General features: G+C 53.6%; 9 protein-coding genes across 9 annotated transcripts; 4 read left to right on the top strand and 5 right to left on the bottom strand.

Moving 5' to 3' along the window:
• Positions 1 to 55: 55 nt before the first annotated feature.
• On the bottom strand, positions 56 to 3,414 carry K437DRAFT_257517 (DNA repair helicase). Its single transcript, XM_013386875.1, has 10 exons — positions 3,194 to 3,414; positions 3,047 to 3,127; positions 2,922 to 2,973; positions 2,816 to 2,859; positions 2,324 to 2,743; positions 1,135 to 2,254; positions 780 to 1,051; positions 634 to 699; positions 413 to 557; positions 56 to 328 (listed from the first exon to the last, which is right to left on the bottom strand). Exons 1-10 carry the CDS (start codon positions 3,197 to 3,199, stop codon positions 69 to 71), a joined length of 2,466 nt encoding a protein of 821 aa, XP_013242329.1. The 5' UTR covers positions 3,200 to 3,414; the 3' UTR covers positions 56 to 68.
• A 475-nt stretch (positions 3,415 to 3,889) lies between these two features.
• K437DRAFT_237227 (S-adenosyl-L-methionine-dependent methyltransferase) lies at positions 3,890 to 5,843 on the top strand. Its single transcript, XM_013386874.1, has 4 exons — positions 3,890 to 4,155; positions 4,192 to 4,488; positions 4,558 to 5,121; positions 5,194 to 5,843. Exons 1-4 carry the CDS (start codon positions 4,148 to 4,150, stop codon positions 5,771 to 5,773), a joined length of 1,449 nt encoding a protein of 482 aa, XP_013242328.1. The 5' UTR covers positions 3,890 to 4,147; the 3' UTR covers positions 5,774 to 5,843.
• On the bottom strand, positions 5,734 to 9,544 carry K437DRAFT_257515 (uncharacterized protein). The gene is made up of 4 exons (XM_013386873.1): positions 8,569 to 9,544; positions 8,442 to 8,461; positions 8,112 to 8,340; positions 5,734 to 8,018 (listed from the first exon to the last, which is right to left on the bottom strand). Exons 1-4 carry the CDS (start codon positions 9,245 to 9,247, stop codon positions 5,797 to 5,799), a joined length of 3,150 nt encoding a protein of 1,049 aa, XP_013242327.1. The 5' UTR covers positions 9,248 to 9,544; the 3' UTR covers positions 5,734 to 5,796.
• Positions 9,545 to 10,671: 1,127 nt separating this feature from the next.
• On the top strand, positions 10,672 to 12,320 carry K437DRAFT_257511 (uncharacterized protein). Its single transcript, XM_013386872.1, has 2 exons — positions 10,672 to 11,385; positions 11,450 to 12,320. Exons 1-2 carry the CDS (start codon positions 11,101 to 11,103, stop codon positions 12,221 to 12,223), a joined length of 1,059 nt encoding a protein of 352 aa, XP_013242326.1. The 5' UTR covers positions 10,672 to 11,100; the 3' UTR covers positions 12,224 to 12,320.
• A 1,155-nt stretch (positions 12,321 to 13,475) lies between these two features.
• On the top strand, positions 13,476 to 15,999 carry K437DRAFT_152947 (DnaJ-domain-containing protein). Its single transcript, XM_013386871.1, has 2 exons — positions 13,476 to 15,736; positions 15,804 to 15,999. The coding sequence occupies exon 1, from the start codon at positions 13,637 to 13,639 to the stop codon at positions 15,527 to 15,529; it is 1,893 nt and encodes a 630-aa protein (XP_013242325.1). The 5' UTR covers positions 13,476 to 13,636; the 3' UTR covers positions 15,530 to 15,736; positions 15,804 to 15,999.
• Positions 16,000 to 16,190: 191 nt separating this feature from the next.
• Positions 16,191 to 16,972, top strand: K437DRAFT_257508 (uncharacterized protein). Its single transcript, XM_013386870.1, has 3 exons — positions 16,191 to 16,415; positions 16,514 to 16,580; positions 16,663 to 16,972. The coding sequence occupies exons 1-3, from the start codon at positions 16,269 to 16,271 to the stop codon at positions 16,839 to 16,841; spliced, it is 393 nt and encodes a 130-aa protein (XP_013242324.1). The 5' UTR covers positions 16,191 to 16,268; the 3' UTR covers positions 16,842 to 16,972.
• Positions 16,629 to 18,045, bottom strand: K437DRAFT_248483 (ICMT-domain-containing protein; the record flags this gene model as incomplete). Its single annotated transcript, XM_013386869.1, has 4 exons — positions 16,629 to 17,194; positions 17,263 to 17,382; positions 17,454 to 17,595; positions 17,662 to 18,045. 4 exons carry the CDS (start codon positions 18,043 to 18,045, stop codon positions 16,845 to 16,847), a joined length of 996 nt encoding a protein of 331 aa, XP_013242323.1. The 3' UTR covers positions 16,629 to 16,844.
• A 376-nt stretch (positions 18,046 to 18,421) lies between these two features.
• On the bottom strand, positions 18,422 to 19,867 carry K437DRAFT_257505 (uncharacterized protein). Its single transcript, XM_013386868.1, has 3 exons — positions 19,582 to 19,867; positions 19,344 to 19,480; positions 18,422 to 19,119 (listed from the first exon to the last, which is right to left on the bottom strand). The coding sequence occupies exons 1-3, from the start codon at positions 19,700 to 19,702 to the stop codon at positions 18,460 to 18,462; spliced, it is 918 nt and encodes a 305-aa protein (XP_013242322.1). The 5' UTR covers positions 19,703 to 19,867; the 3' UTR covers positions 18,422 to 18,459.
• A 993-nt stretch (positions 19,868 to 20,860) lies between these two features.
• On the bottom strand, positions 20,861 to 21,855 carry K437DRAFT_152863 (uncharacterized protein). Its single transcript, XM_013386867.1, has one exon. It carries the CDS (start codon positions 21,671 to 21,673, stop codon positions 21,047 to 21,049), a length of 627 nt encoding a protein of 208 aa, XP_013242321.1. The 5' UTR covers positions 21,674 to 21,855; the 3' UTR covers positions 20,861 to 21,046.
• Between the last annotated feature and the right edge of the window lie 537 nt (positions 21,856 to 22,392).

Below are 22,392 nucleotides of genomic sequence, written 5' to 3'. Positions count from 1 at the left end.
CAGCAAGTCTACAGATATACAGTGAACGTAACAGGCTATAACTACAAAGCAAAAGGGGCCATGCTCTGTCAATCGTCAACCATCATGTCAGCTGCAAGGTCGTCCCCCTCTCCAAACTCCTCGTCAAATTCGTCCCGCTCTACGCCGCCATCGGCCGGCTCCGCATTTTTGCCATCCTGCTCAGTATCGAGCAGCAGATCATGAATGTCGTCCAGCTGATCCGCATCGATGTGCCCATCCATTTCGAGCAGGCGCTCGAAATGTTCTCGTTCTTTCGCTTGTCGCTGCTCAATGTCCTCCAGCGTCCACAGGCTGATCCCGTCCTTGCCTGAAGAATTGGGGACAAGCACAAATTGCGGGTTAGTCGACCCAACAGTAGTAAGATTGTGACAGCTGCCTTGGCGAGACGCACCCTCAGGATACGGCTGTGCCATCTGCCGAATGAACAGTTTGGACTCGACCATGGCCATGTCAGTGGACAGGTTGCTGTGCGCCTCTGTGATCTGCTGTGCGATCCACTTTGGCAATTTGTTTCGCTTGTCCGTGCGGGCAAAGCGCTTTGCCCACAAACAACAGCCCTTCGGCGTCAACTAGAGGCCACATGAGGGTTTTCAAGACCTTGTACACACGCACCTTGTCTGCAAAGATCATGAGCCCGTAGTCTGTCTTCCCTCGCAATACGCGACCAACGCACTGAGCCTGAGGAACGCATCCCAAGTAAAAGGATATTAGTATCCCGCCATTCTCTTAGTAAAGCGCATATGCTGCGTGCGACCCACCGCCGTACGCATGGCGTCGAAAGTGAGGAAGTCATTCTCTCGAATGCGGAAATTGTCGCGCAGGAACTCCAGTCGAGCTTTGAGGATGCGTGACTCAGTGTACTGGTACGGCACGCCGAACATGATGACAGCCCTTCCGTAGTTGTGATCGAAGTCGATCCCTTCACTGACTTTGCCACGAGCGACGGAAAGCAGGATGGCGCCACGGCCATTGTCACATGCACGGCGGTAGTTCTCCAGCGCTACAGATGTTTCGTTCGCATCTGGGGTCTCTAGCGGAAGCAACATTTTGGAGAAGGGAGTATGCATAAGCTTACGCACGCAAATATCGCAACATCAGATCGACAGCACTTACCAATAAAGATCAGCTTGTACTTCCAGACATCCTCGAGGATGCCCATATCGTGCCACGCAGCGACGATCGACTCCATGTAGAGATATGATGGGAAGAAAGCGACGATACCATCGGGGATGCACTTGGCGTAATCGATGAGGATCTGGCCGAAATTGCGTACAACAGCAGGATCGTTGCGCACTTCGAAGCGCGAGCTGATCGCGACCTGGTCGCTGCCGCGCGTGATGACGAGCGGGAGGAAACACTGGCGTGTCAGCGTCATGGTGTACGATTCTTGCACCACTGTGTCGAATTTGAGCATCTTTGGGTACATGTCCAGTGGAGAGATCGTACCCGAGGTGATGATGACGCTGCTGAAGCGCTCAAACACCGGCGCGATGGCCAGCGAAGCATCCAGACAAGTCAGGTGGAAGATCGGGTTCGGCACTGTCGCATTGTCCGTCTCAAAAGGCTCCAGAATAAGCAGGAAACCCTTGTCGTACGTCGCGACAAGTGTGGCGAACGATGCCACTTTGGACAGCGCTGAGTATTCGTCCAACCGCGTCAGTTCGAGCGTGGAGACAAGCATGCGCAGGCGGTCGGCGCAGAATCGCAGCGGCTTGCGCTCAATAAACGTGGTTTCCTTGAGATGCTGTAAGAACGAAGGCGGCGTCTCGGCGACGACGTGGAGGACGCGCATGCGCGTCTTGAGGTACTCAACAAAGCGCTTGAGGAAAGCAACGAAATGCTCCGCACGTCGGATGTTCCCCGGCACCGCTTCTTGCAGCAGATCTTGCGGCAAAACTGGGTTCGCCATGAAGTTCTCTGCCTCGTCGCGATCCTCCCCTTGCTCATTCTGCAGGCCATTGACAAGCTTCTCGTACTCTTTCTGCAGCTTGTCTGCGTCCGATTGCTTGACCTCTTCGACTTTGTCCGCAAGGCTGTTGATGTTTCGGTACGCCGCGTCGAGCATAGGTCGCGTTAGGTCGATGGAGAGCGCCTCGATGCAGACATTGTCGATGTTGTGCGCTTCGTCGAAAACGACGATTGCATCTTTTGAAATGTCCTTGGCCACTTGCTCCGCAATCTTGGGATCTAGAACATAGTGGAAACTCCAGATCAAGATGTCGGCGAATGGGATCTGGGAGAGAGCAACAGGACCCTTCTATCAGCTGACATTTCGTCTTGAAACGAATCATTCAGCACGCACCATGCGGCGAGAAGCGAAATAAGGACAAACTCCTTGGTCCTGACCGTATGCTTTGAGCTCCTCGAGTGTCCATACTCCGCGAGGGATGAGCTGTCCAGGCTCGCGGGTCCCAAGCTCTTCATGGTACTCGCACAGCTGTACACCGCTGTCAGGGTTCTCTCGACCTTTTTGGCATGCCCAGGCGGACGTCATGTCACGGCACCGGGCGTCTACCACTTTTCCCCGGCGTTCTCGCGAAACATCAGAGTGTATGCAGAGGTTCTTCCTCGACGTCAGCCCGATCGCCAGCAAGTCTTCTGCTTCGCCATTCTCGGTATATTCGGCGCGATACTCGAACAAGCGCTTCAGCTCTGCTAGCGCCTTTTCGATCTCTGGCACCGTTCGCGAGCAGTAGATGAGTTTCCGTCGGTTGGGGTAATGCTATGTACGGAAGCGAAAGTCAGAATAGGGTCCGTGATCATGGAGAAAATGGCACGGCATCGCCTTACGAACTAGTTGATATGCCACAATCAGGCTGAGAAGGGTCACAGTTTTACCTGTCCGTACAGAAGAATCAGCATCCATAATTCCGAGCACCACTTCTTTGCGCAGGACCCACCCGTGCCCGAAGGCATCTCCAACACGCCGTGCCCGTTGGCATCAAGCGTGCGCTGTTTGTATTTGAAATAATGTTAATTTCAGCTGAATGCGCCTTCTTCTCCATCACAAAACAGCGAAACCGACTTTCAAATCGCACAGGTATGCATATTGCTCGGGATAGACGCGTGGATAAGGCCATATGACTGGCAGGTCGTCGATAAAGAACTTTGCATCATTAATTCAGTGTCAGCCACCGTCGTGGAAATGCATTTCCAACACCAGCTTGCTCACCTTCATTTTTGCAATGATCGAGCCGATGCGAATAAGAAGGTCGTGTGCCACAGTACGCTGCGTTTCTGCTGCGCTCGTCGCCGACTCACTACACCATTCGGCAACCGAGTTGTTTCAGGTCCAGCACGCTGCGCCAGGGTAACGGAACTGCTTTTGGGGCTCGGTCTACAGGAAGTCTTTCGGACCGCAGCAAGTATCAGTGCTGGTAGCTCGGACTGAGCGTCACAGGCCACACAGCATGCTCAAGGACATTGACAGATTACTCAAGATGCAAGGATGCGGCTACGGTGACCATTGCAGTATTGAGAGGAGTCAGCTATGATCTGCACGAAGTTGAACGGAACTCGGCCGAGAATAAGCACTAGTTCACTGACCTTCCACCCTCCCTACACTTTTTTCTATTTAAGTGCTGTGATGTGTATATGCATCTGATTTCTGCACAACCCGTGAGGCGATTCTGTTTGCATCTTTCTGCAAAGCACGGTGCTCAAGGCGGCTGAAGGGCGTCCTTGAAACGGCGATATATGACAAGGGAAGCTTTCCGAACCGCCTCGGGCAAGAATGGCATCTTTCTATCTGCAAGGTGCCTTCATTCTGGACCAGCTCGCACTCAAGTCAAATTCCTTGAAAGCGCTCATCAACACCTCTCAAGAGAAGAATGGGGGCGGAAACAAGAACGACCAATCAAATAAGAGGAGGATTCTGGCCTTGTGTGCAAATACACTCGCATACAAGGATGCGCTCGAAGAAGTGATCGAGCGGGCTGGGCTCCTACAAGGTAAAGGGGCATCGGTTGCGCTGAGCAAAGGCGGCGCCGCTTCCGTCTCTTCATCTACAAAGGGCTCGGGCACAGAGCGGCCTTCTAAAAAGCAAAAGACAGATGATCCATCCCATCACATCCCGCATTCCAACGTTCCGTCCGCTAGGTCCCTCCTTCTCGTACTACTGTACGACATGCTCATGTCGTCAGCTTCAGCATCTCCTTCAACAACGAAAAGGAAGACCAGCGGCATTCAAACATCTATTAGCTACCCTCCAACCGCATTCTTGCTCTCGCAAAAAGCACGCCTTCACTCTGAGCTGGTTCGCCTTCAGCTCCGGCGCGGAGCGGCGACCATTGCGGATCTGCGTTCAGATGGCAAGGAGCGGCAGAAGGCAGCTCGCATTCCCCGTTGGGTACGGCTGAATACAGCTAGATTCGTGAACCAAGACGAGGCTCGAGATGAATGGGAACAATGGTTGCACGAGACCGGCTTGACGCCACACAGTGAGACCGAGGATTGGCTGAACGAACCGTGAGTGCACGTCACTCTTCCCCCGCTTCATGTTCCCCGAAGCTGATAGGCATTACTCTGAATATGCAGGAAAACATACGTCGCGTCTAGACATGTGTCGAATGTCTACGCTTTACATACAAGCATCACCTCGCAAGTTATCTCCAGTGAATGGTATCAATCCGGCAAGATCATACTGCAAGATCTGGCAAGTTGCTTCCCTGCTCAGATCTTAGCCTCCTATTATGTCCGCCATTTCGCAATTGAAAATCGGGAAGGCTCTCAGCCAAAGTGTCTACATGCTGTCGATGCGACCGCTGCACCGGGAAACAAGACAAGCCATTTGAGTACGCTGCTTGATGCGCTCGCAAGACCCTCAAAACTTAATGTCACGGTGTCCGCGTTCGAGAAGGACAAACCACGGTTCAGGACCCTGGTCAACCTGCTCGGCAAAGTCGGTGCGCTCGCTTCGGCTTCTACTGCTCCTCCCAAGCCTCCCCTCCTCAGTCCACGTGCGGGGGCGTTCAATGTCCAATGCTTCCATGAAGATTTCTTGTCCACCGATTCAAAAGGCGACGAGAGATGGAAGGACGTGCAGATGATGATGCTGGATCCGAGTTGCTCTGGTAGTGGAATTCTCGGCCGCCTCGACCAGTGAGTATTTGATTGCGCGTTCGAAGTCAGGCTTTGAGGAAAGCGCACTGACATACAGTGTCCGGCGTGCAGCTTAACGAATCACTCAGAAAGTGAGGTGGAACAAGAGACAGACGAGAACGACGGTTCCGGCTCCAATTCTCGACTGGAAAGCCTCGCGAAGTTTCAGCTGACGATGATCAAACACGCCATGAGCTTCCCCGCTTTACGATGCTTCACGTACTCGACTTGCTCCGTGCACGAGGAAGAGAACGAGCAGGTCGTTGCTAATGCGCTGGCACTCCCCCAGGCGCGGGAGAGTGGATGGAGGCTTGCTGGCCGAGAGGATGTCCTGCCGGCCTGGCCGCAGAGGGGCGTGAAGGGCGTGGCGGGAGTCGACGCGGATGCGCTAGTTAGAGCGGCGCCAGGGGGGGCGGCGGGTGTGCAAAAATCCAGCTGCCACGATCCACACGTGGAGGCTACAAACGGGTTCTTTGTCTGTCTCTTCGTGCGCGATCCACCTGCAACAGCTACGCCAGCTTCACTCAGCAACAAAAAGAAGAACAAAAAGAAAAAGAAGAAGAAGAGGGGCGGCGGCCTGGGCAAGGCGGACGACAGTGGCAATGCAGGCGAAGCGAATGATGAAGCAGAAGCCTCTGATCAAGATGAATGAAGCTGTACTACAAGCACTGGCCTTCAATCGCTGGGTTCCTCGTCCGTCACAAAAGTGCGATGCAAGTTTTGAACTGTCTGAGTCTGCAAATAAGTCAATTGCTCACCAAGTTCTTGCTCCGAGAGCTGACTCGTGTCGTAGATCTGTTTGAGCTGCGCGACTACCTTGTAGATTTCTTTTCTACGTTTGATCATCTGGAAGCGTTCTTTGTCATCTTCACCTTTGCGCGCGAGTGCCTCAAGCTGCTCGGAGTAACGACGAGTGCGTGCAACGAGCTCGGGTGGTAGTCCAACCGTCAAAGCTAGATCCAGAGCGATATGTTCGCTTTTTGCTTGCCCCGCAACGACTTTGTGCTTGAATGTCAACGAACGACTCTGCTCGTTATTGCCAACAACGACCTGCAGGTGCTTAAGCGTGACGGTGGGCTGGGCGTTGAGAATGCTCGCCATATCGAGAAAGTGCGTGGCGAAGAAGACAGTGCTTTTTCGTTGGATCAAGCTCTCGGCGATGGAGTAGACGATGCCGAACCCTTCTTGATGAGAAGTTCCGCGTCCTAGCTCGTCAATGAGAATGATGCTTTTATCAGTCGCGAGCGTCAGCATCGAGGCGCAGTTTTGCATCTCAGCAGCGAATGCTGACAGGTTCTGCTCGATGTTTTCGCCGACTGTGAGACAGGCGAGCAAAGCGTCGGGCGAGTTGAACGAAGCATAATCAGCGGGGACGTAAGAACCAACCAGGCCCATGATGGTCAGCAGACCAATTGAGCGCAAATATGTGCTCTTTCCTGACATGTTGGGACCTGTGATGATTTGGAATCTCGAACTGTCTGACACATAGACATCATTTGGAACTGCTCTGGTGCGGTCGAGTATTGGATGCCGTCCACCTTTGATGACGAACGCCGAACAGAATTCTGGTCGCGTGTAATTGTATGTGCCAGCCGTGTCGGCGAACATGACGATCAGATCGAGGATGGCGAGCGCCTCGGATGCCTTGTATAGACACGCAACCTCCTTGACGATGCTGTTGCGCAGCTCATCAATGACAGCATCTGAAAGTAACAACACTTCCTCGTAGGATGACTTGAGGCGCCGATTCCTCTTTTTGAGCTCAAGTGTTGTCATTGAGTATCCTTTGCCATTTTTAAACCTGACGAGGTTGAGAAAGACATCAGACGGAAAGTCGTCGGGAGTGCATTCTTGCGATCGGACTTCGAGGATGAAAGCGCCACCATTGGTATGTTTGATGACGAAAGGGAGGTCGTACTGGTCGCTGTAAGACGAGCATAGCTCCAGAATGTCTTGGATATTCTCTTTGTACGTTTGTCGCGCGACGTCCAGCAGGGGGTTCTGATTGGCTTGCACTGCATATACTCTAGCATTCGTCTTGGCCATGCCCCCCTTTTCGAGCGAAAGCTCAGGGTTAATCACCTCCTCGATCTTTTGCGCTATCTCGTCAAGTTCTTTGAGCTCCAAGAAGCGGGCTATGGTCGTGAGCAGCGCACTCTGGCAACTTTTGAGCCCTATGCGGACAGAGCTGAGTGCCCTCAGCCACGTCTTGAGTTTGAGCACAAGTGCAATTCTCATTTCCGTGACGGCCGGATTGGGATTAGCTGCTGCAATTGGGCCCTGTGTACCCTTCTGCGAGACGAGGCGATGTGCGATCTGATCGATGTCAAGTTCGTCCGCTCTGAGCGGCGCCAGTGCCTTGTCCAGCGCTCGCATGCTCGGGTCTTCCTCGAGTAGCTCTTCGATGGCGTCCAATCTGGCCTCAAGGATCTCTGCATCGGTGAGCGGCTGCAGGATATTCATGCGTAGCAGCCTGCGCGTCATTGGCGTGCACCTGGCTTTGTTGGGCATCATGATCCCCAATAGCGAAGCGTGGGCGCTCGCTTTGGTACTGGTGGCATTTTGGACGAGCTCGAGTGCGCGAGCCGTCTCGAAGTCGATCGAGAGCGTCCCGGCGAGGCCTTGCCAGCGGACACGGATCGAGTGTGCAAAGAGCAGTCGCGATTCAAAGGCTTCGATGTAGCGGAATAGGGCAGAGATCGCTGCCAGAGCGTAGTAACGCGCGGAGACCGCCGTCAGAATCGCAGCGCGAGAGTTGGAGCCGACCGTAGAGGACATTTCGGTGCGTCTCGCCTTTGCGGAGATGCCAATCGTGGTATTTTCGCTGTCACTTGGAAGGTCTGGATGGACGCGGTCGGATACATCATCTGCGAGGACGCGCTCGAGGTATTTTGCACCTGGTGAGGAATCCCAAGCATAGAATTCAGTCAGCTCCCTCTTCGACAGAGTCTCTCCTGTGTCCATGCCGTGTCACACCCTGCGGAACACACCTTCCTCATGCTTCCAATACTTGCGTGCAAGCGGAGTGACTTGCATTGCAAACGCATCTTCCAATGCCGTGACAAGGGCCGACTTGTTGTTGCCTGCGTACTGAGTGCTTTGATCCGGCCTCTGAAAGAACAGCGAGGCGGTCGCTGTTGAGGTTGGAACAAGTATGCGGCAGGGTGGGTGCAAACGGAGGTGCTGAATCGTCTTACTATATGTCGGCGTATCCGTCAGCTGCGCAGAGTATATGAAGGTGAGAGTGCATGCATCAGGGTGAGATCAGGGAAGTCTTGGTGTGGCATGCAAGTAAGGAAATAAGGAGTGGCGACACGGACCTGTGTGAGAACGCATACACCTGCAATTGTGCCAACCAATTTTGCGAAGTAATGTGTACCAGAAGCAAGATCTTCAGCATCAGGCAGATACTATCAGTAAAGCAATATCTCTGTTGCAACAACGAACCGGTGTCCTGATTGACGACAGCAACTCCCACTTCACGATGGATGCCCTGACTCTCGAGAACAGCGGCGAGGTAGAGCCCGTCCTGTTCGACATAACTGGTCAGAGCTGTCCGCGGCCGCATGTAGCAGCTCGAGACGCCGGTCTGCGGCCTGCTCATGCTCCTTCCTGTCTGTGGAAGTGAGCCGAGTGTATGCATGTGCGGCGGAAGCTTGAGCGGGTTTCTGGGAGTAAGATTGGCAGGGCCATTTGGCGCAGCTGGAAGTGGGAGGCTAGCTTTCAGCGAGGGAGGCACGCGATTAGGTCCCGACATAAAGGAGCTGCTTGAGCGTACGAGGCCTAATGGCGCCTCTGCTTTCTTTTGAGCTCCATCAGCATCATAACCATCCGTATTGAGCTCTATATGCGCGGCGCTTTCCACATCCTGTGCAGAGTCATCAAGGGAGCCCTGCTCGTCGTTGACCAAGGTACTTTGTCGATGTAACAAGGATTGAGAAGGAGAAACTCTTGTCTCGGCCCTGGTGATCCTCTCTGAAAGTGCGGGTAGTGAAGGCGAGCTGGGTCGTTCGTCAAATTTGTTCGAAGGAGCCATGTCCTGATTTCGAGTAATAAAGGAGGAGTGCTGCATAAAAGGCATGGCGAGTGTATCCGAAACGGGAACATAAGGCGATTCGCTGCTCATCACTTGTTGGGCTTTGCCTGAATCAGACGAGATTGTATTCCTCGCTGGTCTCTTCGAAGAGAAGTTGTTGCACCATCAACAGCACAATTGTGTTGCCTTGCCGCCTGAACGATGTCTGATCCCAGTGTACGCCGTCCGAGCCCCAACTTTTCTTTGGCTTCCGTCCCTTCTGAGCCCTGAGCCAACTTCTTGTTGGTCCTCCTCTCCTTGACCTGTTGCGTGTTCACAACCAAGTTGCTGAGATACGGGTGCCCGGTGACAAAGCCTCAAAACAAAGGAGGCGAGCGGCCATCAGACGATCAGGACTTGAAGGAAAAGTTGAAAGAAGGGGTCCTTCGAACTTCTTTCTTCTAGTAATTATCTTTTTACTACACCGTATGTTCGCGTTGGGCGTCGTCGTCTAGGATCAAACGGAGAGCATTGGTAACTCAACACGACGCTTCGGCGGGTTTTTGGTGCCACGTGGCTCGTGCTTGTGCCTAGGTGTGCCTAGTGGCTGTTGCCCAGCGGCCTACAATAGTCCGCACGGTGCGCTGCCATGCCGGGCAAAGGACCCTACTTGATTATAATTTGACGAATGTCCCTCTATACATATCACGGCAACACGCTACTACGCAGCCAATCACCGCAGGCTCCAACACTTTTTCCTTGGATACACACCAACCACTCTCATCCACCCTTCCCAGGCCTCTTGGCGACATTGCTTTCTGGGCAGCCATGTTTCAATGCAGGCCGGTATGCTGGGGAACTATAGCGCTTGAAGATGCCTGCACGTGAGGATGCAGATGGTCAGTGTGACACCCGTCAGAGCGTATACAAGAATCCCAACATGACTCACTGCCGTAACGGGTAATCGACTCGCAGCTTCCTCTAAATCGTGAAAGGCGCGGATAGTCGGCCACGGAGCTTTAATCCTGGTCCCGCTTCCACTCCTCTAGTCACAATGAACGTGCTCATGGTTGTATGAAACTCAGCGCTGTTCAATTTCACAAAGCAACTACTCTGTAAAGCGATGGAAAGGTACGGCCAAGGATGCAGGAGCGCGAGAGCAGACACGGGGAAAGATGCTCAAGTGTACATTGTTTTTTAATTGGCGTGCGCACAGGTACATGATCTTGGTCAGATTGAAAGGAATAGCGCGATGAACCATTATACTTGCCTACAGATTCAGAGGGATATGTTACTCGCCAAGCTGAAGCTGAGGTCGATTGTGGCGGAACCAGTGACGCTTTGTGTCCCGCTCTGACAACTGATTCTGATCGTTCTCCACCCGTGGTGGTTTATGTAAGGCAGGCCATTATAGCGTCCCGAAGCAGCTCGAAGAAGGCCCATGATATATTAACAGGCCCTGATAGCGCCAGGACACTGCCAAGGCATGCGGAGGCTACGTTAAGCCACTGCTTGTTGCTGCTAGGCCAGGCTGTGCCTCATGGCCCGAAAACAAATATGGTAGAATATGCCTGAATGGTCTTTGCATCTCGTAAGACCCGGTCAAGCCTCGCTTTGCCATGCTCTCTCTCAACATGCGATTACTGCAACATTTCCCCTTCAAGCCATCGGATCTAAGTTTGTTGCTGCAAGTGCCTGTTGCACCCCGACCCTCCGTAGCAACGAAATCGAAGACTGTTCTCACCCACTCACGCCGCGTCCTGAGTCGGCTCTTGGAATACATACCCCAACTCGTCCGGAGGGAGCGGCGGGGCCGATGCAGAAGGGATTTGTATGATGCTTCTCATCCTACTGCACTGCAACGGATGGAGGATATATAAAATGGCAGCGGAACGGAGGCAACGAGCTGGGGCCATCACCCCTTGATGGCTCCTTAGAGCTGTAGCCCTACCCTTCAAGGTACAATGAAGCAACCATCACATATGCCGCAAGCTGAAACAGTGACAGCCCTTCGGTCGGCCACAGAGGTACCAACAGATCCAGCCATGACTACGAAGCTGGAAGTACCCATATCTGCCCGGAGCAAGCGCGACATGCACCTATCGCAGTACGTGATTGTTCCCCTGTCGGCATTGATGGTAGCCTTTGCGCTCCTCCCGTGCCTGCTGTACCTTTCGCCGCCGGTTGCTATCGAGGTTATAAAAGAGCAAACCGCGCTAAAACCAGCGCTTGATGAACTGCGCGAGGAGGTGAGGGGTTGATGAACGGTATCTCCTGGCTTCCTTTACTCAGCCGCTGTTTTGCTACGAATAGAATGGAGAACCATTCATACTCTCTCGCATCCGCGCGCCTGTCCACTACATGATCTTGCACGCGATGCCAGCCATCATCTGGTCGCTTGCCATACCGCTGCAGCACTCGGATGCTGTGCGCAAGCGATACCCCGTCCTCCATCGCAACAGCGGCTACACAGCTCTATTCCTTTCCGCGCTGCTCACTATCAGCGGTATAGCCTTCGAATGGCGTCGGCCAAAGCTGGTATACACGCACGCCGACCCGTGGCATCTGCACTCTCTGCCGCTCTCCTTTATGTTGCCATTTGCAAGGACACTCAACCTCACGCTCTGCTGGCCAACATTCGAGGTGGCGTTGTACGTCGTCTCCGTGCCGTTCATCTACACGCTCACGCGAGCATTCCAGACGGCTGCGCTCGAGCGTGACTACGTGCAGCACAGACGCTGGGCCGTCGCGCATTCAATCGCGGCTTACCTCATCCATATTCAGCGTGTTGCTATGCTCGTCATTGAAGCCGGAGCAATGTTCGTTCAGGCGCAGCCGCGCCTGGCGCGAATCGTGCTCGGTCTGCCAAGCATACCAGTACCGTCGCCCGCTGATGATCCTTCAGGTCAGATGCAGACACGAATCAACCACCAGATCGAGGTCGCGGGCTTTGCGGCTTCCATTTGGATCGCGAGTGTCGTCACCATGGCGTGGGGCATTTGGACGTGGACGAAAGCTGGCAAGCCGGAAATGCGGCTGTGGATGCGGCAGTGCAGAGGCGCTGTCATCGGAAACAAGCAAGAGTGAATGGAAAGGAGCGGCTTACAAAGAACTGTATCAGAGTAGTTTTGTATGGCAATTATCCTGTAACCTCAGCCTTGATAAATGATCTGATGAAGTCGAATGTTCGCATGAAGATGGCGCTGTGGGAAATACATGCAAAGGGGTTTGCATTGCAGCGCAGACCGCTCTCATCACAAATAGTACAAATACAAAAGCCTGTACATTTATGTATTGGGTCTTGTATACTGCATTCAAAGAGTACCACGCGTAGAACACTGCTTCAGCTTACCTGGGCCAGCGGTCAGATGTCAATATTTCGGTCAGTGCTTTCATTCATGGCTACATCGTACTTTCTCACGCTCCTGCGCGTCTTCCAACTGCTGTGATCGCGCACGACTACGTTCCAGAACAGGCGCCGGGAAGTCCTACACGCGGTCATTGCGTGCATCATCTCGATCCAGCGTCCGACCTGCGCCTCTGGATGTCACAGGAGCACAAAGATGCTGCCACCGGCTGCAGGCGGTGCGTGAAGATGAATGGGGTAAAGCATCGCAGATGCTCTGTACAGTAGCAAATGAACCCACAGGTCTTCTGTATTTTATTGTCGCTCCAAATCCACAAAGCACCCACAAAGGCTGAAAAGCGTTCCCGGGTCACTCTTCCAACTCCGACGCCTTCCAATTCGCATTCCAATTCGCCCCTAGCCCTTTCTCGTCTTCAAAGAACACCCAAGAGCTACTTTATTGGCTACCACCCTTTCTCTGAGGGCAAGCTTGGTAACACCTGCAGGGCCATGCGCATCCTCGATGCACCAAAAACTCTGGTTCATCCAAGCCGTCAAGAGTGCAAATAATGTGGAGGATGGAAGTTCTGCACGTGTTGGCAGGTTCTGCTTTAAGAGCCTGGACGTGGACAGCCGAGGTAGATTTGGAAGATGAGATTGGGGTATTCTTTTTGCCTGCAAGCACTCTGAGAGAGTTCCGTCCAACGCGGAGTATCATGGATTCATTCTTGTGAGCTTTCGCTTCGATTGAGGAACTGTCTACCGTAGCAGATCGATGGATCCATAGCACACCGTCGGAAATGTGTGCAAGCTTGAAAGCCGTTCTCATCATCAAGTCGCCTCACCCAGGTCTTCAAGAGGTCCCAGATTCTGGGGTCCTTCACAATCTAGATCTGCCTGCTTGCAAGCTAGCCTCCGAATTTACTCCGCTGCATGTTACGTAATAGCTTTGACTCTACTGGAGCTAGCTGCATCTTGCTCTCTCCAATCGATGCGGATCGTCGTGACGATATGACTGGCGAGTCCCCAAACACGGACTTTCGTTCTTGCAGATCTTGTCTGGTGTGCACAGAGACATAGCATACTCTGGCCCTGAAGAAAGCTAGTGAAGGGCTATTGCATGGTGGGAGGTCCCCACCACCTCAACGCTGACCATGGCGCGAGGTCGGATAGAGCCGGTCGTCCAATTAGGCCGTGGTCGCTGCTGTACACTTTTCTGCAGTACTCTGTTACGGCGGCAGCGGCAGCGACAAGACCTGCAGCCAAATCAACGAGAGGCCGCTTCATCCAGCGTGCCCTACTCTTTCCCTTCAGCAGCCAGGGTCGGCCCGCTCTTCTTCTCATTGCGCCATCAAAGCTCCGACGCACACCAGTTGCGCAAAGGAATTCAATCTCCCGACGACCCGGAATCATCTTCAGATAAGAGGCTGCAGATTCAACAAGAACTGTTTTCTCGCTCAGCAGCTCTCTGCCTCTCGCGACAATCCGGTGACGGGTCTCACGTAGCCAACGCAATCCAGAAGCACGATATCACCGATTCGCTGGCTGGCCCCGAGGATGACGATTTTGACTGGCTTGCCGGGCTGACGGAGGGGCGTGCTACGGCCAATCCCGTCGCTATCGATAGCGGGATGCTCATGCTTCATGCGACGGAGGCATCGCAGCTTTCTTGGGAGGCATCGCTCGCTCGGGACGGACAGACACGGAAGGGCTTGGAAGCCAACCCGTTCTACCCGGTCGGGACAAAATTCAGCTCTCGAGGCACTGGCCCCCTTTACAATCTAGTTCGGTCTACTCAGCGCCGAAGCGCACATACTGCGGCCTCAAAATTCCCTGAATCGTTGTCCTCGTCGTCAGCCCGGGTCTCTTCTTCAGCCCATCGATCGAGTCCATCGTCTCGCAACGTTGACGCCCCTTACCATGCACACCCACTGCGATTCCCTACGCACATTCTCAATCCCACGCCTTATGAAGTGTTTCACCTCTCTCCAAATGCAACGGCCCAAGATGTCAAAGCACGCTACTATGAGCTCGTCAAGCTGCTACATCCCGACCGCCACTTTTCTGCACGCCGAGGGGTCTGCAAAGAAAGAGGAGCGAATGAAAAGGAGCTGGACGTGTCGTCACAAAATAGAGCAGCAAGCCAAAGCATTGATCTGGAACAAGCCCATTTCAAAGTCATCGTCGCAGCGTATGAGCTGCTGGGCGACTCGCGTAAACGGGCCGTGTACGACAAAGCCGGCTTGGGTTGGCAGAAGGGCGGCACGACCAATGCGGCAGGACCCAGTCCGCCGTGGTGGGGCGGGCGTCCGCCACGCACACCGGATGAATGGGCCGCTTTCAATGCATGGAGCATCCATCTCCGTCGGACGGCCGCTGCAGGCGGCACAGGCAACCGCGCACGCACCGGTTGGGAATTTCGCGGCAGCGCGGCTGCTTCTCATGGAGGGCCAGAGGGTCACGATGCGTTCGGCTGGCAGCGATACGCGGGCGCGGCGGAATATGGGTCGTTCTACGGATTCAAAGCCCGCGATCGCATGGCGCGCGAAGAGCGCGAAAAACACGGAGGTAACACGTGTATCACGTCGAATGCCCGGCTCTTTGGCTCAATTCTGTTTGTAACGTGGCTCGTTGCGGCGCTTCAGTATCAGCGTTTAGCATGCGAAAGCCAATGCGCCGTCGAGCGCGCGAACAAGCATCATCTTGATGCGGTTAAGAGTCTTAAAGAAGCAAGGGAGATGGCACGCAGCCAAGAGGGCAAGTTGAGGTACCAGGAGATGCGTAGACGCGCAAAGGAGAGTAGCGTGCTGAGAGAGGTGGAAAGGCTGGAGGCCCGTGCAGCGGCGGATGCTGTGCGTCTTTCGCATGATGAGCAAAGTCAAGGTCCTGGGGAAGCCGACGTCGGCCTGCTAACGGCTGATAATCAGTCCACTTTGCCTGGCGTCATTGGCCATGGCGGGCCGAGTGGAAAGGAGGCGCATGACGCGCGGCGCGATCGACACGAGCGATTGAGGAACCAGCAGACGAGAGGAGTGTGGTCGCTGTAGATGGCGGGGCAGCGGTCATCCAATTTTCCATGGATGGAGTCGTGCGTAGAAACCTTCATACGAAGGCGTGCCAACGCGAACACATATAGACTCATATAGACTCTGACTGTCCGTCCTATAATTCCATCTGTCCAACTGAGCGGCCAGGCTCTTCGCTGGACGATGCGTGGTGCTCCACTCGAGTCAGCTGGCGCAGGAGTACGGCAAGTGTGTGGGGTTTGCAGTGTCAACGTCGCGAATCAGAACGAATCTGACATTTATATAGGGGTTACAGAGCAGAGTACGGGATTCCTTCGGGTTCTCGGAAAGTCCAAAAAGCTTTCCTGGCCAATCAGAACGTCTGGCCAAAAAAGGTTCAAATGCGGGAGATGGATAGACCTTTCGTGATTCGTCCACAGTTTCTCACGGTCTCATCATCTGCTGTGGGTGAGCGCATCTACTTTATATCTTTCTTCCGACAATGGTTCGCAGTTCCTCCCTTGCGCCGCACGCATGCTCTGTGAGCCTTTCGCCTAGGTGCACAGGAGAGCGTCCGAGCAAAGGAAAGAAATTTGAGATGGATGACGGATGGCTCTGTACCTGAGCAGCTCGTGCAGATACAAATACAATTCTTCATGTCTGCGTTTCTTTATCGATCGGATTTCATGTATACACCCTGCAATCTCATCTGATCGGCTCCTAAGGGAGGATTTCACTGGTAAAAACCTACTCGCCGCTCATCTTTAATCGCCGGTCAACGATGTCGCGCAAGACCACCGCCGCTGACTTCGTCCCGACCCTGGCGCTCGCTGTGACGGTTGCCGCGGTGCCCGCCGTCACGGTCAATCCAATTGGACGAAGCACGGCCCTGCTGATCGTCAAGCATGGCATATTATGCGTGAAAGGTGTAAGCAATTCTAGCGTGCACTCTTACGTTACTATTGATCCCCGAAGAGTTATTGAATTGATGCTCATTATCTCACCCACGCGAACGAATGACCCTAGGTCGACTGTGAAAGCAACTATTGCCCGCAAATTCAGGGTCAGAGGAAGCATGAAAAGCATGGTACACGTGAGGCTCCCAACGCTAACGACGGCGTTTGTTACAAAGTAGTTGTCGCCCATGCTCATCGCGCACTTTACTCGTATTCAAGTTCGAAGGCACAAAGCCTCGCTACGTGCCGGTGGACGATTCCAGGTTTTGGCTCGCCTCATCAGCTGGTATCTGTCGGTGACGGTCAAGGCAGGCCTTCGTCCTGCATCTATCAACATCAAGGTTTGTGCTGCCCATATCGTATCGTCAGCTGTAATCTTCCTGGGTTGTAATACGTGAGTATCATGCAATAAAAGGTAGCAAGGTCCCTACACGAGATTTGTAAGCGATGTACTCGTCGCCAAAGAATTCGACGAGATGCATCTCTTCCACGTGAATGCGATGGGAAAAGAAGCGCCAGAGGACGACAGTAAAGAGGCATATCCCTACTGGGTTTGCAAGAAGCAGCTGCGTGCCTAAAGCCCAGGCAAAGAAGCCAAAGTAGGACGGATGGCGAGAGATGGAGTAGATGCCGTGTGTGACAAGCGAGTGATCCGGTCGTTTGCGCCACGCGACGCTGTGGCTAAAGTTGGAGGACGCGTGTACCATTGCTAACGAGCGTGCTGCATGGCCCACAAGTATCAATGCAACTCCTACGGAGGGGTGGCCAGCTGCATGTCAATGCGATCCTTTTTAAGTGAATACAACAGGGTCGACTCACCTAGGTATGTTAAACCGCATAACACCTTTCGATGTGGGATCATCAACGACTCGATGCAAAACTCAACGAGACCGAAAAAGTGAGCAAGGTAGTATGCTAGCCCGTTGTTCAGAAGGAATGCTAGAGAGGTAACGATGTACTAATTTTCAGCGAAAGTGTAGCTCCAAGCCTAACGGATTTCTACTCCTCACAATCATCATAGAGTCGCGTGTTATTGTACTTTGCCGTGATAACGAATTCCAAAATATGAAAAGTGCTCCATGACAGAAAGTAGAGGTGCAACTGAGGCCTCGCCAGCGTCTTCAACAGGTTTTCTGCCCATGCAGCTCCCGACTGCGAGTTCGCAGGGGTGATTGCGCTGCCCCAGCTGAAGAGCGTGCAGCCGTCAGTCCAGCCGACTTGTCTAATATTGCGAAAGGCAAAAACTTGCAGCGCTCGCGGCAGAACAAAGCCCCACAGTATACCGAGCGCGATGGATGTCACTGCGATAGTGAGTACTTGGTCTGCCAAGTAGGGCGGGATGGGTGGTGTAGTCGATGGTGACCAGAAGGGGACCTTGGTTTTCGGCTGCTCAGCTGGTAGGCTCTGTCGCGCCGCTCGAAGTCGACCGTCAAAGCTTTTGTCTCCTTCGAGGGAGGCCAAATCCTCGATTCTGCCATTTGCAACGACAGCTGGCGTTGAGGCGTGCAAAGGGTGAGGATTCGCGGCGGTCGAGGGTTCGTCAGACGACGTGGAGCCCAGATGGGCAACAGCGCCACGGCGAGATCGTGGGCCTTCGCTCATTTGGGGAAGCCTTTCGCAGTGGCTACACCGCCCTGCGTGATCGTCGCGTGAAAGCTCTTTCAGGCAGCACGAAAAGGATCAAGAGCGTCTTGTACGCTTGCTCATAAGAAAAGCTGGAAAGAGTCAATGCGACTAAAGCATGGGAGCGAAACGCAAGTGCGAGACGTAAAAATCTTGCCGCCTGCCAACTTGCTTTAGAACACAAACTGCACAGCGAGAGCTATTTCTCAAACTTTGCTAGCGAATGAGCCGAGATTCGTGCAACCAAGGCTTGAAAGGAGAAGTCGGAAAGAGGGAATCCACGTCAGCTGCGTCAAATTCGTAAATACAAAGAGGAAGGCAGAATGGGACGAAAGCGAATGGAACGAAGCGCTAAGGTGATGATTTGATAAATCTTGTATTACGCCTACAACCCTAACTATGCCGCGCACGCGGCTCGAATCTCGCACTCGGCACCCCATCCACCTCATCTTGCACGTCAACATCAAATGCACTCAGGACGCTCTTGCCCATCTCCTGTCTGGCCCGTGCCTTCTCTGCTGTATCGCGAGCCTGACCTTGGCGGCGCAAAGCCCGAAGAGCTTTCGCTTCCGAATATAAACTCTCGCCGCCTGCTGTAGGCGCCGGTTGTGCTGACGTTGCCTGCGCCCCATCTTGGGCGCGTATCCTCTGTCGCGCTGCAGCCCATACGTCGTTATCTGGAATGCGTTCCTGTCGCACGCTGCCCTGTGCCAGCTCTTGCTCGGAAAGAACGCGTGAATCTCGTTCTGCATCCGCCTCCTTGTCGGAGACAAAGCTCGTCGGAACGGTGGCGACACGGCGTGCACTTGGGCGAGGGGCAAAGCCTGCCGCGGACGATGACGATCCTTGTGGTGCGGATGACGGCTGTATTCGCATAGATGCGCGCGAAGCTTCCTCACTCACAGGCGCCACTCCACCGAGAAGGGCTATTGCGGAGCCATGCTCGGCCTGCCTTAGCGCGTTCCTTCGCTCCTGCTCTTCAACATACTTGGCCTCGAGTATACGAGCATTGCGTTGCGTGACAGCTATGCGTTGGACGTCTCGCTGTAGCTCCTGTGTAGCTCAGGGGAAAGAGATGTGAGCAACGTGCCCGCATATTCCCACGGTTTTTGCTGATCGCAAGGGCGCACGGAGCGTGCGACTGAGCAAGGGGCTCCAGTCGTCGCGATGAAAAGCTGTTTTAACGCAGCTAATCTTTCCATTACGCTTCTCAACCATTCAAGTCCAGTTGCCACTGAAATAATCCCATCGAAGGTGGAAAAAGAAAAGCAGCTCACCTCGATAGTCGGCGGGTCTTGCCTTGTATGTCTAAGCCAGAGGGTCCACTGGACCGGTAAGCGTTTTTGGTCCATGATGTGATCCCCCATGGACTTGTTCTTGCTGTATTGAATCATTCGACGTGTATGACGGGGGTCTAAGTCGAGCGAAGGATGGAGCAATGGAATCAATGAGCATTGCGCCATGCTCGGAACTCTCCTAGCCGTTTTTAAGGGCAACTTTGGAACGAAGACGCACCTGTGCTGCCGAATGCATTGGGTAGTTCGTAGTATGCGTTCCGTTCCAAGTCGTAGCCAACGAGGTGTCGAGCCCTCCCTAGGCCGAGCAGCTTGAAAACGCTTTTCAGAAAGCCGGACATGGTGGAAATCAAGGGCAGCTCGACGGTACTTGCGACTTGTCGCGCGCGTAAGTGCTGCACGTGGTAAGGTGGGTGATACGACCGTTCCCGCGAACTTGCCGCTAAATAGTCGCATAGGAAGCGTTTGAAGAATTACAGGCTCGCCAGCTTGCCAAGCTTTTAAGGCCTTGGGTAGATTGAATACAAGTATGAAGAATTGAGAAGTCGATTCCCATTTATGTACATAAGCGATTTGAGTATTCCGTCGATTTTACAGATTCTGTTTCATTATTTCGCCAATGGTATTTTTATTACATTTTTCTCGCGCGGAAGCTCCGCTACCGCCAATAGAGGAGACGGGCATTTTATAACAGGATCTCCTCTCCTTGTATCACGTTGTCACATCCATGCCTTATTACAGCTTTTGCCGAGACGAATGCGCATGTGCAACGGATGATATAGGGGGCAGCTAGAATACACTATTGCGTGCCCGATGTAAAGGTGTGCGACAATATGCGCACGGAAAATGTGGTAACATGAGGGAGGCATCTTTCGGCGGCGAGGTGGTCACCGTCTTCGTTTGGCTCTGCGCTGAAGGGTGTCGCTGCGCCCAGCCGAACTAAGAGTGATGGAGAAGGTGCTCAGAGAAAAATCTGTATAGGAGGTCGCGGGTCAGACCGAGTGCTCCATCAGCGGTGTATTGGAGCAGGCGATGCAAAAGCTTTGTGCCAGAAACACCCAAAGCTCGCGGAACGCGCCCACAGGCGCATGCGAAGGTGCGCAGATAACGACAATAATGATGATGGTGCAAACCTCGTATGGCCCACTTGTCACTTGTTTTTATTTGAAAGTCTCTTCCGCTACAGATGTGTGCGTCTCTGTGTGATGAAGAGCTGCTGTAATGGTCTGGAGCGAAGGTCAACAGCAGCAGCTGCTGCTGAGAAGCGTCGAGAAGTGCTGTCGCGCCGTCCCCAACGCCGAGTTTCCGAATGAAGAAGAGGCCACTTGGAAAGGAACTTAGTTTAACTCTCAGGAGAAAGGCATCAGCATATGTTGACCGCTAGCATCCTCAATAGGTGGCTGCGGCTGGAACGGCTCTGCTGGTGTACTGTCCGCCTGCGACGAATCGGGTGACCAGGCAGAACCTGCTGTAGAGCTGACGGCGTGGTGTGGGCTGATAGGCTGCGGGAAAGCATGGTTGCTCTCCTTCGATCAGAGAGGAAAGTGCGTTGATAGGAGTAGCAGGGCTGGTGCTCATCCAGAGAAATGTAACTGCCTTGCCAACGTCGATCACCAGAGGTGGCGGCGCTGTCCAGGCTGATGAAATGCGATTGAAAAAGGGCACGGGAGTCGGTTTGAAGAGCTTCAACTTGATGCCTCACATCGCTGGCACTCCATCATAGAGGTCCCACAGTTGACGTCAGCTACGGTTTTCGAAATACCGTCGCACTCTTCGCCTCTTGTGGTGTTGCCGGAGGTGTGATCTGACCGGTAAGTCTCGTACGCCAATGGTGCTTGGAGAGCAGGGGATGGCGACCTGGATCTTGGAGACGTAGTTAAATGAAATTCCACAATGCTTTCTGAGCGCCCGCCTGAGAACCACTTGCTTCTCGTCGAGGATCGCGATCGTTTTGGGAGGCACAGTGGGACAGCTGTATTTCTGTCATCGTCACTCAGGCAAGGGCTTGGAGTTGGGAGAAACCAACTTTGCGTAGGAGATGCATGGGCTTGCTCATCTGGGAGAAGCAAGCTGACAGAGTATCCTGCGCTCTTGGCATTGTTCGAAAGAGAGGCCATCGAAACTCTCAGACGCTCTCCTTGATAACAGGTAAGCAATACAGAGAGTGCATGAGTCAGTTGCGATCCATGACTGATCAAGTTCTTGGCCTCGCCGAGCATTGCATTGTACGCACAGTATACTTTGCGAAAACCTTTACAGGAGCCCTGCAGGTACAAATGCATCGTCCTTCGCTTCACTGTGCCGGTCGCCATCTTTTCGAAGGTAGATGGAACGCAAGCGTCTGGCGCAGGACTATCGACCTAAGCGCTGGTGCGACGCGTTCTGTATGGAGAGGAGAGTGTGCGCAGAGTCATACTGTGGGACGCGAAAGACGGGATTGAATCAAGAGCGTGACTGCGCCGTGTCGATGAGCATTCAGCGAGGCGTGCCGTCCGCTAGAACTGTTTCCTCGGCGGAGTATTCCAGGCAGCCGGTCAGCAGTGATCGCCAAGGTTGAACTCAAAGGTGGTACAGTGATGAGGTGGACTGTGGAGTAGACTGGAAAGAAGGGACGGTCCTGTCCTGTGTGGAAATAGGCGATCCATATATTCGTTACAGAATGCATCTGTACTGGGGTTCATGATGCTTTGCGAACCCCTCCTTTTCGCGAGCACAGACGCAGGCGCAGACACAGACAAAGGCGAAGATCCAAGGTGTTGAAGCAAGTCAAGGTTGCAGTAGTACGTAGGCTGGATGAGATGTTTACCTGCACTCGTGTTACAGCAAGAAGCACCTTGTCAAAGCACATATGCGGGTGATCGCCGACGATCAAACCAGCCCATGATCAGCTAGGCAGGCAGGCTGGCATCCATATTGATCGATTTGAAGAATACCTTTGCCGAAAGTACACCGCCAGCTCTCCAACAGCACTTGACGAAAAGCACCCCGAAACCGAATTCGAGCTTGAGCGGGTGGCCGAGCGCCGAGTTAT

Source organism: Tilletiaria anomala (genome assembly GCF_000711695.1).
Source record: "Tilletiaria anomala UBC 951 chromosome Unknown K437scaffold_62, whole genome shotgun sequence".
In the NCBI taxonomy this organism is placed as follows: Eukaryota; Fungi; Basidiomycota; class Exobasidiomycetes; order Georgefischeriales; family Tilletiariaceae; genus Tilletiaria; species Tilletiaria anomala.
This window is presented reverse-complemented; position numbering and strand designations above follow the sequence as displayed.

Coding starts and splice junctions, on each gene's coding strand:
- K437DRAFT_152947 (XM_013386871.1), top strand. CDS start 13,637: ATGGCGCGAGGTCGGATAGAGCCGGTCGTCCAATTAGGCCGTGGTCGC.
- K437DRAFT_237227 (XM_013386874.1), top strand. Junction 4,489..4,557: donor GAGGATTGGCTGAACGAACC/GTGAGTGCACGT, acceptor CTGAATATGCAG/GAAAACATACGTCGCGTCTA. Junction 5,122..5,193: donor ATTCTCGGCCGCCTCGACCA/GTGAGTATTTGA, acceptor TCCGGCGTGCAG/CTTAACGAATCACTCAGAAA.
- K437DRAFT_257511 (XM_013386872.1), top strand. CDS start 11,101: ATGAAGCAACCATCACATATGCCGCAAGCTGAAACAGTGACAGCCCTT. Junction 11,386..11,449: donor TTGATGAACTGCGCGAGGAG/GTGAGGGGTTGA, acceptor TGCTACGAATAG/AATGGAGAACCATTCATACT.
- K437DRAFT_257517 (XM_013386875.1), bottom strand. Junction 2,974..3,046: donor CATACCTGTGCGATTTGAAA/GTCGGTTTCGCT, acceptor AAATACAAACAG/CGCACGCTTGATGCCAACGG. Junction 1,052..1,134: donor GTACAAGCTGATCTTTATTG/GTAAGTGCTGTC, acceptor TGCTTCCGCTAG/AGACCCCAGATGCGAACGAA.
- K437DRAFT_152863 (XM_013386867.1), bottom strand. CDS start 21,673: ATGGCGACCGGCACAGTGAAGCGAAGGACGATGCATTTGTACCTGCAG.
- K437DRAFT_257508 (XM_013386870.1), top strand. CDS start 16,269: ATGTCGCGCAAGACCACCGCCGCTGACTTCGTCCCGACCCTGGCGCTC. Junction 16,416..16,513: donor GCATATTATGCGTGAAAGGT/GTAAGCAATTCT, acceptor GAATGACCCTAG/GTCGACTGTGAAAGCAACTA. Junction 16,581..16,662: donor GCATGAAAAGCATGGTACAC/GTGAGGCTCCCA, acceptor CTCGTATTCAAG/TTCGAAGGCACAAAGCCTCG.
- K437DRAFT_257515 (XM_013386873.1), bottom strand. CDS start 9,247: ATGAGCAGCGAATCGCCTTATGTTCCCGTTTCGGATACACTCGCCATG. Junction 8,341..8,441: donor GTGTATGCGTTCTCACACAG/GTCCGTGTCGCC, acceptor TACTCTGCGCAG/CTGACGGATACGCCGACATA. Junction 8,019..8,111: donor GTATTGGAAGCATGAGGAAG/GTGTGTTCCGCA, acceptor ATTCCTCACCAG/GTGCAAAATACCTCGAGCGC.
- K437DRAFT_257505 (XM_013386868.1), bottom strand. CDS start 19,702: ATGTCCGGCTTTCTGAAAAGCGTTTTCAAGCTGCTCGGCCTAGGGAGG. Junction 19,481..19,581: donor CAATGCATTCGGCAGCACAG/GTGCGTCTTCGT, acceptor CGCTCGACTTAG/ACCCCCGTCATACACGTCGA. Junction 19,120..19,343: donor AAGACCCGCCGACTATCGAG/GTGAGCTGCTTT, acceptor TGAGCTACACAG/GAGCTACAGCGAGACGTCCA.